The sequence below is a fragment of the Indicator indicator genome, chromosome 3 (genome assembly GCF_027791375.1).
Source record: "Indicator indicator isolate 239-I01 chromosome 3, UM_Iind_1.1, whole genome shotgun sequence".
NCBI classification, from domain to species: Eukaryota; Metazoa; Chordata; class Aves; order Piciformes; family Indicatoridae; genus Indicator; species Indicator indicator.
The window spans coordinates 33696279-33709300 of NC_072012.1; the positions used below are offsets into that span (position 1 = coordinate 33696279).

General features: G+C 42.9%; 1 protein-coding gene across 1 annotated transcript in view; it reads left to right on the plus strand.

Moving 5' to 3' along the window:
• Window positions 1–201: 201 nt before the first annotated feature.
• The window catches only part of ASZ1 (ankyrin repeat, SAM and basic leucine zipper domain containing 1), a 39304-nt gene continuing 26483 nt past the window's right edge, over window positions 202–13022 (plus strand). Inside the window, exons 1-4 of the mRNA XM_054399810.1 lie at window positions 202–306; window positions 1929–2025; window positions 9236–9358; window positions 12578–12689. Coding sequence (XP_054255785.1) covers window positions 202–306; window positions 1929–2025; window positions 9236–9358; window positions 12578–12689 — 437 coding nt within the window. The remainder of the gene's footprint in view (window positions 307–1928; window positions 2026–9235; window positions 9359–12577; window positions 12690–13022) is intronic.

Below are 13022 nucleotides of genomic sequence, written 5' to 3' on the forward strand. Positions count from 1 at the left end.
GGCGGCTGAACTCGGAAGGAACGCTCGAAGCGGGCCCGCCGCCGGAGCCAGCCCGCCCCCTCCCTGCCGCTGCCAGGCGCACTGTGAGCGGTGGCGCCTGAAAGCCCCAGCGTGCGGCGGCTCTTCGCACCGCCCAGCCCTCGTGCGCGGGAAAAGAGCGCTGGCTCCGCGGACCTCGTGACCTGCGGGCGGCGAGGCGACATGGCCGGCGCGCCCTGGAGATCCCAGTTAGTGGCGGGGGGCGACGAAGGAGGCGACAGCGATGATGACGGCTGGGATATAGGCGTCGTGCAGTATGAGCCGCAGGTGAAGCCAAACCTCCCTGCTCCCGCCGCCCTCCAGCTGGGGCCTGCAGCCTGAAACTGCAGTGAGGGGGCTGCGGCTCGGGGGAGGGCGTCTTAGCGAGAAGAGCGGCCGGGGGAGGGGCTGTGGTTGATTCCTAGCATAGTTTATGGCCAGTCCACTAGGAAATAAAACGTAAATTTGGGGAACTTGCCTTCATACATAAGACCTTTATTGAAAACCTTTTGCTCCCCCCAGCCAGGCTGGATGAGGCTCTGACCAGCCTGATCTAGTGTGAGGTGTCCCTGCCCATGGCAGGGGGGTTGGAACTAGATGATCCTTGTGGTCTCTTCCAAGCCTGACTGATTCTATGATTCTAAATAACAAACCCTAGTCCCTATTTCAACACGAGGATAAATTTGAAAGTGACTGGAGGCCTGTAAAGATGGTTTATGTCTAAAATCTCTGGGACTTCTTGCTGTTAACATGAAGATTTAAGTAACCTCATTCTATCTAACACATGGGAGGCATCCCATCATAGCTTAAGGCAGATTCTGAGAGGCTTTTTACCTGTTGGTTTGTCTCATGTCTGGAGTTGGAATACTTGTTGTACTCTTGTTAACGCTATAGTTAGTTTTTTTAGGTGCATTTGGCACTTAAATTGAGGTTTCTGTCCAAGGGCATGCATTATTTGGATATTACTGTCTCAGTAGAACAAAAATAGTGCTAAGTTACTAAATTGCTGTTTCTCACTTCAGGTTTTCTAGACACTATGCACATTAAAATATTTACCAAAATTGTTTAAGAGACTACAGTGCGCTGGGGGGAAATGTATAATTCTGACTTCTCGTGTTGTAACTTAAAAACTTACCATGAAATACAACTTCTTTCAGTACCCACTTCTGTCTGCACACATACAGTTCTACACATACACTTCTGGTGTATGTGTTTTGTATAACGTAGATAATGCCAGCAACGCTCTTCAGTTCTATCTGCAGCTTTAATAGAGAGCAAATCTGTGATGTCTTTGAAAGGGACTTAAATCAGTCAACTGTGTGATGTGCAAACTGGTCCTTTGCTTGGGATTTTTTAGCTGAGTCATTTATGGTGCAGCAACACGAATACCTCTGCCACCAGAGGAATAGGAAGAAGGAAGAACAGTAACCCTTCCCAGTGGTGGATTTGTGTTCTGTTAAGCCAGTCATTGAGTTACATTGCTCTAAGCCATAACTTGTGTCTGATGCATATATTTTTCTAATGTTGTACTTCACAACATATGAAATGTATGAAAAAGGCACATAAATATTTTGCAGCATTATTGCCAAAAGATGGCAAAGAATCTTAACTGAAATCAAGTTTCATTAAGAAAAGTTGAGAGCCATGTAGGAGGGTAGCCAGTGTGTCGAGAAAGGTTCCATCTCTGAAAATAAAAGTATTTTCTTTCTGACTAGTTAATTTTGAAATTTATGTTTTACAGTAGGCCATAAGCAGGTCCACAGAGATGGAAGAAGTCTTACCTTGCTCCTCCCTCCTACCTACACATTGTCATTGAAGAGTTCATTGGTGCTTTTATACCTAAATCAAGCTGCAGTTTTTACCTCAAAACAGTTACTAGGTTTTGGCTTAACTTTTCTTTGTCTATCTAGCAGTTGGATCAAATGTTGCAAGCAGACAAGAATGAAGCATTAAAGAAGGCTCTGCTTTCTGGTGATGTGCCATTAATTGAAGAACTCTTAAACTCTGGTGAGAAAAGTCAGTTATGAAGCTGAATATTTTTAGTTGGTTTTTAATGGCAAGAATTCTTAAGGTTCAGAGTTCCTTGTTTCAGAATAATGTGTGGAATGCATGTAAGAATATATGAATGCTTGCATTAGGGGATAAAAATTCTTATGTAAAGATGAAATTAGTTTTTCAGTGAGTCAGCATGCAGTATTCCAGCAAATTCCTTGTAATTTTTATTTCTTTCATTAGTCAGGAGTCCTGAAAATTGAGAAAACAATAATGCGTGAACTATGAAGTAAGGTGTTTCTTTGTTTTCAAATGCATCTTTAACCTGAGCACTGAATTTGAGGTGGTTTAAGCTAAGAGTGAGAATTGAGTGGATGGTTTTACTTTGCCATTGAAGATTGCTGGGGGCAGGAAGGGCTGACTGTGTGTTGGTTGGTTGGTTGTTTTCTTGTATTTTTTTTTTTTTTACGTGCTCTCCCAGTTGGGAATTTGTTTTTTCTCATTCACAGCACTGTAAAGTTTCTGATATGTGCCCTGTGTAATAGTATTGTCCTGCCAACATCAGCTGGACAAAGATTTTGTGGTTCTGAAAGGTCTAGTAGGGTTTATGTGGCATTTGTCACTAAAAGGTAGTTTGTCTTATCAATAAAAGCCTTTTCCCCTACTGTGTTGCTCAGTATTTGTCAGTAATGTGCTTCTGTTGTTCAGTGTTAGAAGGATTGGATCCCTTGTTGCAGCATCCAGGGCAATTGAAAACTGCATAGCTGAGTTCGCCTGCCTAGTGATAATTGTTGGGAAGTTCTGCTTCAGCAAACAAGCAGAATATAGTAGCCAAGAGCTTGCTCTCTGAGGGAAAGCTATCTTACTGCTGGAATATGTAGTTTCCTGGTAATGTTTATTTTCTGAGTTTTTAACCAATGGTATTACTTGACAACCGTTTCTCACCACAGTGGGGGGATGGTTTTCTCTTTAAGTAAAAACCATTGCACAGGCTGAAGCACAGAATTGTAATACTGAGTGAAATACATCTTCTCTCTTGCTTTGAGAAAAATGTGGGTTTATTTATAAGCAGAGTTTTTAGTGATGTCTGTGCATCAGAATGCTTTAATTGTTTTGTTAGAGCCATCCAGTTTTAATTGCTTATGTTTCAGTGTTGATGCCTACTACATAAAATGAGCAGTTTTATGCTGTTGGAAGAGGATAATGGATGTCTGTAAGAGTGTAAGGTCATACCAAAGGTTACTGTAATCTAGTGTCCATCTCCTGAAATGCACAAGGCAGTACCACAAGAGAATTTGTCCTTCCCTGAAAACATGATTGACAGCAAATTTTAACCCATCCAATGTTGTCCTGCAGAGCAGTAGAACTCAATATCTCTCCAGCAAGGAGACATTTCTGAAAAAATGTAACATTGTCCTTCAGAGGATTAATGCTCAGATTAGATCTTTGCCTTCAAAATTATCTTTAGTATATGTTCAGTGGAGCTTGTAGGAGGCTCACTACCAGCACTTGACCAAACTCACAGTTTGTGTTGTAAGTAGATTTCCTAGCAACAGTTGGGGCCATTCTTTCGGGTGGAGTGAGAACATGTTGTCTTCTGGCTTGCTTAGCCATTGCTTTGATGCTGAGGCAGATTTATAGAGCTGCTTTAGGAGATAGACAAGCACAAGGTTCTCTCTTACCCTTCCTTATAAAATGGTAATATGCTAAGAACAAATTTCTGAAGTACCTGTCACAAAATGTAATGCAAGCAAATAGCAGGTTCAGGGATGACTTGGTCATTTTGGTCTGCTTTGGGAGTAAAATGTTTAACACCATGTAGCTGATCCATTTGTTTTCTTCAAATGGAATTAAAGTGTCATAACAGTTTGAACTGATCAAAAATATAGCTACAGTGAAATCCTCTTTTCCTGTTTTCATTCAGCAGTCTTTTCTACTTCTGTCTTTGCATGGTCTGTCTTGACTTCAGCAAGGCTTTTGGTACCGTCTTCCGTAACATTCTTGTAGGTGAACTGAAGAAAAAGCAGGTTAGATGATTGGACTGTGAGGTGGATTGGAAAGTGGCTCAGCAACAGAGTTCAAAGCGTTGTAATCAGCAGTGCAGAGTCCAGCTGGAGACCCGTGGCCAGTGGGTTCCCCAGGCATCGTCCAGTTTTGTTCAGTATCTTCATCAAGGACCTGGATGACGGGATTGAGGGGAGGGGTCACTGATACCTTATCAGGCTGTGATGCCATCCAGCAATATCTGGACAGGCTGGAGAGCTGGGCAAAGGCAAACCTCAGGAGGTTCAATAAGGACAAGTGCAGAGTCCTGTCATCTGGGGTGGAATAACACTAGGCACCTGTACAGACTGCTGGAAAGCAGCTCCATGGAGAAAGTCTTTGGAGTCCCAGTGGACAGCGAGTTATCCATGGGACAGCAATGTGCCCTTGTGGCCAAGAGGGCCATTGGCGTCCTGGGGTGCATTAAGAAAAGTGTGTCCAGCAGGTCTAGGGAGGTTCTCTTCCCACTCTACTCTGCCCTGGTGAGACCACACCTGCAATACTGTGTCCAGTTTTGGGCTGTCCAGTTCAAGAGAGATGGGTCTGCTGGAGAGAGCCCAATGGAGAGCTACAAGGATGGTTGTGGAACTTGAGCATCTCTCTTGTGAAGAAAGACTGAGAGGCTTGGGGCTGTTTGGTCTTGAGAAGAGAAGGCTGAAAGGGGATCTTACCAATGCCTATACATATCTGGGGGGTGGGTGTCAAGATGAAGGTGCCAGTCTCTTTTCAGTGGTGCCTGGTGATACGGTAGGAGGCTGTGTAGGGTGCAGCAATCACGAGATAGTGGAGTTTTCAATATGCAGGGAAATAGGGAGGAGCAGTAACAGAACCCTCACCTTGGACTTCCAGAGGGCAAACTTCAGCTTGTTTAAGCAACTTATTAGGGGAAAGTACCCTGGGTAGCAGCCCTTAAGAACAAAGGGGTCCAGGACAGTTAGACCTACTTCAAACAGGAGCTCTTGAAGGCACAGGAGTTGGAAGTTCCCGTGTGCTGAAAGACGAGCTGGCAGGGAAAGCGACCTGCCTGGATGAGCAAACAGCTCTTGAAGGAATTAAGGGGAAAAAAGAGGGTGTATCACCTTTGGAAAGGGGGGGAAGCCACTCAAGATACGTTTAAGGATGTTGTTAGAACATGTCGGAGAAAAATTAGGCAAAAGCCCAGTTAGAACTTAAACTGGCCACTGCTGTGAAAGATAATAAAAAACATTTTTATAAATATATTAATGCTAAAAAGAGGGGCAAGAAGAACCTCCACTCTATTGGACCTGGAGGGAAACACTGTAACTAAAGATGAGGAAAAGGCTGAGGTTCTAAATACCTTCTTTGTCTCAATTTTCAACAGTAAGGCAGGAGGACAACAGTAAGGCAGGACTCCCGAATTGGTAGATGGGGTCAGAGAGCAGTGTAGTACCCCTGACTTCCATGAGAAATTAGTTCGGGACTTGCTGAGCCACTTGGATACTCACAAGTCCATGGGACCGGATGGGATCCATCCTAGGGTACTGAGAGAGCTCACAGATGAGCTGGCCAAGCCTCTCCATCATTTTCCACCAGTCCTGGTTCACTGGAGAGGTCCCAGAAGACTGGAAGCTGGCCAATGTGACACCCATCCACAAGAAGGGCCGGATGGATGAACCTGGGAACTACAGGCCTGTCAGCCTGACCTCAGTGCCAGGGGAAATTGTAGAGCAGATCATCTTGGGGGCAATCACTGCGTACCTGCAGGATGGCCAAGGAATCAGGCCCAGCCAACATGGATTTAGGAAGGGCAGGTCCTGCCTCACCAACCTGATCTGCTTCTATGATCAGGTGACCAGCCTGGTGGATGTAGGAAAGGCTGTGGATGTAGTCTACCTGGACTTCAGCAAGGCCTTTGACACTGTCCCCCACAGCAAACTCCTGGCCAAGCTGTCAGCCTGTGGCCTGGACAGCAGCACTCTGCGCTGGGTTAGGAACTGGCTGGAGGGCCGAGCCCAGAGAGTGGTGGTGAATGGTGCCACATCCAGCTGGCAGCCTGTCACTAGTGGTGACCCCCAGGGATCAGTGCTGGGCCCCATCCTGTTCAATGTCTTTACTGATGATCTGGATGAGGGGATTGAGTCAGTCATCAGTAAATTTGCAGATGACACCAAGCTGGGAGCAGGTGTTGATCTGTTAGAGGGTGGAAGGGCTCTGCAGAGGGACCTTGACCAGCTGGACAGATGGGCAGAGTCCAACAGGATGGCATTTAACAAGTCCAAGTGCTGGGTGCTGCACTTTGGCCACAACAACCCCATGCAGAGCTACAGGCTGGGGTCAGAGTGGCTGGAGAGCAGCCAGGTGGAAAGGGACCTGGGGGTACTGACTGACAGCAGCTGAACATGAGCCAGCAGTGTGCCCAGGTGGCCAAGAGAGCAAATGGCATCCTGGCCTGCATCAGGCATAGTGTGGCCAGCAGGAACAGAGAAGTCATTGTGCCCCTGTACACAGCACTGGTTAGGCCACACCTTGAGTACTGTGTCCAGTTCTGGGCCCCTCAGTTTAAGAAGGATACTTGAATGTGTCCAGAGAAGGGCAACGAGGCTGGTGAGGGGCCTTGAGCACAAGCCCTATGAGGAAAGGCTGAAGGAGCTGGGATTGTTTAGCCTGGAGAAGAGGAGGCTCAGGGGGGACCTCATTGCTGTCTACAACTACCTGAAGGGAGGTTGTAGCCAGGAGGGGTTTGGTCTCTTCTCCCAGGCAACCAGCACCAGAACAAGAGGACACAGTCTCAAGCTGCGCCAGGGGAGGTTTAGGCTGGAGGTGAGGAGAAAGTTCTTCACAGAGAGAGTGGTTGGCCATTGGAATGTGCTGCCCAGGGAGGTGGTGGAGTCACCATCCCTAGAGGTGTTCAAGAGGGGATTGGATGTGGCACTTGGTGACATGGTTTAGTAGTCATGAGGTCTTGGGTGACAGGTTGGACTCGATGATCCTTGAGGTCTTTTCCAGCCTTACTGATTCTGTGACAAGGAACAATGGGTACAAGCTGGAACACAGAGGGTCCACCTCAACAGGAGGAGAAACTTCTTTACAGTGAGGGTGACAGAGCACTGGAACGGGCTGCCCAGAGAGGATGTAGAGTCTGCTCTGGAGACTTTCAAAACCCATCTCAATGTGTTCCTGTGCAGCCTGCCCTAGATGATCCTACTTTTGCAGGGGTATTGAACTCGATGACCTCTGGAGGTCCCTTCCAACCCCTAACATTCTCTGATTAAAATAAAAAACTCAAGATGGGAATTGTAGTTACATAAACTGCATTGCTTCTTAAAAGGAAAAGGGACTTCTTACAGCTGACAAAATGCCAGCTTTGTGGTATTTCTTTCCTACTTGAGTGACTTCAGTGTGCTGTTGTATATTCTTGATGTAACTTGGCTCCAAGGAAGTTCAGATATGACTGCTAAGGGACTCTTGCTGTTTCCCCTTGTAGAACTTGGCTGTGGGCATCAATGAAATGTTATATATGCTGCAGACAAACTGGTATGCTGTGACATCAATGACTGCAGCTAGTATATGCATTACTAAGATTTCATCATGAATTCTGTGGCTTGCAGGTGTTAGAGTGCTTCAACATTTGGCTTTCATTCAATGTTACCTTTTTACTGATTACTTTTACAAGTACCTTTAACTGTACCAAAGAGCAGTGACCTGTTGCTCCCTCAGTTTTAGTGACTTCATTGCTACACTGAGCCCATCTTTGACAGACTACCAGGGCAGGGGAAATAGTACACATTTAGACTAATATGGAACCAGAATATGCAAGTTCGTAGATTCATAGAATGGTTTAGGTTGGAAGGAACCCTAAAGATCATCTAGTTCCAACCCCCCTGCCATGGGCAAGGACACCTTCCACTAGATCAGGTTTCTCAAGGCCTTATCCATTCCGGCCTTGAAGACCTCCAGGGAGGGAGCATCCATGACCTCCTTCAGCAACCCGTTCCAGTGTCTCACCACCCTCTCTGTGAAGAATTTCTTACTAATATCTTGTCTAAATCCTGCCCTTCTCAAGGCCATTCTATATTGTACTATCACTACAAGCCCTTTTTTTAAAGTCCCTTCCTGGCTTTCTTACAGGCCCCCCTCAGGTACTGGAAGGTCACTATAAAGTCTCCCCAGAGCTTTCTTTTCTTCAGGACGAACAACCCCAACTCCTTCAGCCTGTTCCCATAGGGGAGGTGCTCTAGCCCTCTAATCATCTTTGTGATCCTCCTCTGGACTCACTCCAGCACTTCCTGTTCCTCCTATGCTAGAGGCACCTGGAATGGATGTGGTACTGCAGGTGGGGTGTGATGAGAGCAGAGTAGAGGGGGAGAATCACCTCCCTCATCCTGCTGATCACGCTTCTTTTGATGCAGCCCAGGCCACAGTTGGTATTCTGGGCTGCAAATGCACATTGCCAGCTCATGTTGAGTTTTGAATCAAAGGTGTTATAGACAAAGTAATATTTGAGCAAGGATTGAAGGGATTGCAAAACTGTAATGAGATTTTTATTTGAAAGTTGTCAGATTAGTATCTTGTTCTGGTGCTTGGTTCTTGGTCACCTTGGGAGGGCTGTCTGGCAAGCTTGCTTCTTGGTGCAAGGAATATATGGCTGTCATAAAAAGTTACAAATCTGACAATTATGACTGATCTTTTATAATCTTCTTTATTTCTTTTTATCAAGGTAATATTTTGGTGCAAAACTCATATCTGCTAGTTAACTGCCTTGCAAAGCAGAGAATAAAAGATGCTGTGAAACAGGAAAATCCTAGTCAATATGATCTTAATAGTCTGGCAAGCAATCTGTTTCCACAGCAGTCCACTTGGCAAGAATCAAGATTTTTTCATTTTGATTGGAGAAAGCTGTTGCATATAAGATTCTGTGCACTTTTCTGAAATTGTTTTTGTGGGTAAATTTATTACTTAGTTTTTTCAATATACTCTTTCTCTGGTACTTAACTTCTTGGGCTGAGAACTGAGCTTCCTTGGTGTCAGTTCCTAAAGTTGTTTTCTAGTGTTCTAGATAAAGGTATATTAAAAAAATTAAAACGGTGTAAGAGACACCTCTCTCCAAGACTAAGCACAATTTTTAGTAATGTTATGTATTGAGAATAAGGTTTATTAAAAAAATGCTTGTTTTCTTGTGGTGTGTGTAGTTTTATGATTTTAGTATCTCAAATTTTGACAGGTATAAGCATAGAATCTAGATTTCAGTTTGGATGGACTCCCCTGATGTGTGCTGCCAGTGTGGCTGACTTCATGGCAGTGCGTCTTCTTCTGGACAGAGGAGCCAATGCATGTTTTGAAATAGGTAAGATATGAATGAAAAATACTGGCTGGTAATGCTGAGTACCAGGCATTGTCCTGTCCTTTTCCTCCTTCTACATGTATAGAGAAAAAATATCACAGTAGAACTGGGACTTTCAAAGTTTCAAAGTATTGAAATTGTATTCTTGGAGCTTATCTGGAATCAGTGGATGGGTTTTCTTGTTCTTTCTCTCTCGTTCTGTCTTTGCCTTCCACCTCCCAATCCCCAATTACTTTTTTTAAAAGAGTGTTTGGAAATACTTATTCAAGAATTCTAGCACAAAGTTGTGAAGTTAAAACTTTCTTTGTCTGATCCGGTTATGAAGTATGTACTCACAGAAACAAGCTAGAATCCCAAACAAGAGAAATAGCTTTCCAGTTCTTGAGAAATCAATGTGTGCTTCTGTTAGTTTTCCTGTTAAGTGAAAACTATTTAGTATGTTGTTAGATCACCTCTTTGTGTGTGTGTGAGTTCAGTGTCAATTTTTATGGATAAATAATAATTTTTTATGGATAAATAATACCTTTTTCCTACTTAAACTGTGGTTATTTTCCTTCTCTTTCATTGTTTTCTAAAGTTTATCCAAGTTAAAAAAAAATACTGCAATACAGAAGAAACTCATGGGACACATGGTACTGCCAAGTACATGAAAGCAGTGATCACTTGCCGATACTTTAACAGTAGTAGGCTGAAATGCAGATAATACAAATCTGGCTCTGAAAATTTTCTTGCACTTCTTGTCAGCTAATCAGAGCATGAGGTTAGACTGCCTGCACCTAAAGCAATCACGCCTTCAAATTACGTTCCTTTTAGCCAGCTTCAGAGAATTTCCATGTGGCTGCCTACAGCTTATACCTGTTCCTTGTTTATGTGTACAGAGAGCTATAAATGGGGCAGAAACTGCTCGAGGCAGCATTTTTGACTGATGGGTTAACCAGCATCCATGGTAGCTTTTTCAATGTGTCACCAAGCTGTGTTTGCCCTAAGCAGCACCTTGCTAGGGTCAGGTGTCTTCAGCTTGTTTTCTTGTTAGTATGTGTAGGGAAGCAGTAGCTAGAGTACTGTCCAGCCAGGAACAGTGTTCTAAGTCATTGATTCAGATCAGGCCACATATGTTCAGTAAAGCTATGCCATCCTAAAGAGAGATGGTAACTAGTCCTTCTGCATTTTTTTTACATCAGCAGGTAATCACATAGGTAGTCATATACTAATTGCCCTATAATGCTTATAATCCTAATAATAGCTATGCTTAAAATCACCTTTTATCACATTTCTAGTGATAACCTAATTTTTCCCTTTTTGATGTTTAGCAGAGCAAGGAACTAATGTAGCACTGACTATGTGATGGGGTCAAAATCCCGGAAGCATCCTTGAGGAGTAAATTCACTGGCTTTTCTAGGTTTCTCAGTTGGGCTGAACATAAACTAAACTTTTGCAGTTTCTTACCAGTTTTTCTCTGCAAAAGAGAAACCTGAGAATTCTAAGGTGTTTCTTCCCCTTATTCTTCTGCTCATATGTGTGAGTTACAGGTAGGTTAACAGAAATTAATTACCCACTCTATCGCTATCTGAAATACTGAATCCAAATGTAACTACATGTTCCCCATAAATATAATTCACAAATTAATGGTGTTTACCACTACCTTTGTTCAAAGTCCTGCTGTCTTTACACTCATATTGTTATTCATTTAGGGTATGAGGTGCTACTGGGGAGATTTGGACTGGATGCCAGAAAAAAAAATTTTCACCATATTGAACGTTGGAAGGTGGTGGATTCCCATACATCATAGACAGTTTCCGGGGCCCAGCTTGACAGCTGGGATGTCTCATTTAAACTGTATTCTTACCTGGAAAGATTTGACTAAATGATCCTTGAGGTCCCTTCCAACCTGGTATTCTGTTCTGTTCATTTTGTGTAAAAATGAATAGTGTATCGTTATTTACTGAAATGTTAATTGTTCAGGAGTTTAAGTAACTCTCTGAGACTTAATTTTTTTAATTTAACCCACTGATTGATGTGTGTACTGCTTGAGGTATTTGAAAAAAAGAAGCTACATTAAAGCTACATTAAAAGCAGATGAATTTCATTGCAAAACTAAGGTCTTTGGTTGGAGAGGTGAGAATTGAGCAGAGCACAGTAAACCACATAAGAAACTTCTCTTATTTAAATATAATAAAATACGACCTCCTCAGCGGAGTAAAGACGTTACATTTATACACAAAGTTACAAAATATGTTGTAATGCTTCATGGTATGTCTGAAGTAGGTACAGCTGCAGTAGGTAGCTAAAATTACAATTGTGAAACATTGTTAAAGGCATGTTTGAACTTGTGAACAAGTTCGGACAATAAGCAAAATGGGCAGTTATTCAAGTGTCCTCTGACTCTAAGGCCAGCTAACTCACTGAGTTAGAATCACTTGAGGTGTGATTCTCCCCACATGTCTCTAGGACAACCATGGGAAAGGAGATCTCCCTTGTTCAGTATGCAAGTAGCAGTGGTGATTTGTGAGCAAAGGCAGCATGTTGACACCCAGCTGGCTTTAGAGCTGGAACCAATATGTTAACTCCTCCTCCTGAATCTTCATGGTCTGTGTAGATGTTTTTAAATCCACCTTTAAAACCATACTTTAATTCTTCTCCTGGCACTACTGCACTATAGTAGTCTAGTTCAGTAAGCTTATTTCCTTCTCTACAAGCCATGTAATAGAGCCTTATTACTTGCCCTGTCTTTTGTATGGGCCTCTGTTCTCCATAAAACTGATGTTGCTATGTGTTTATAATTTCATGCTCTTTTTTTCTGTCAATTTTAGTTAACTTCCTGTAAGCTGTTTCTTCCTTTGACAGTATTTGGGGAGAGCTGGGAAGGAACAGGGGTTGTATCTAGTGGAGTGGAACAAGATTTGAGAAACAAGCATCTGTATTTAAGTTTCTATTGTTTTGGGGTTTTTTTGGGATACCTAAGAAGTATCCTAAACATCAGTAGGAATAAATGCCATTCACTCTTATCTTTCTGAGTATCTTCTCAGATGCCTTCATCTTGCCTGGCATTTCTAGTAATTTTCAGTAGAAGAAAAACAAGTTTCTTAGGATTTTCTAAATACCTTTGAGTATCAGAACCCAATTAACAACTCTAGTAAATGTAAAGGCTTTTAAAAGATCTTCTGTATTAGCATGCTATTTACATTTATGTATGTAATTCTCTAACTGCAATTTTCAACACAGATAAGTACACTGTGCTGATGGCAGCATGTAATGCAAATGCGTCAGAGGAAAACATCTTGAAGACTGTAGAACTGCTCTTGTCAAGGAATGCTGATCCTAACGTTACTTGCAGGTACCAAAACCCCCCATGTCTGTGACTACAGTGTAAAGTTTATTATTAATAAGCAAAGACATCTGTATAGACATAGCTGTTGTTGTTTAAGATGATGTGTACTTCATTAGCTGCTGTCTGTGAAATGAATGTGTCTAGACACTTATTTTTCATAGCACGTTCATAAGAGTAAATAAGACTGTGATTAATTTTATCAAATTTAAGTATGTTCCTCAACTGAACAGGATATAAACAGGAAAGATAAAAATAAATCTTAATATAATCTTAATACTTTAGAGAACTGCTGTATAAAGGCACGAAATAACGTGGGCTGCCGTTTTCAAACCAGATTAC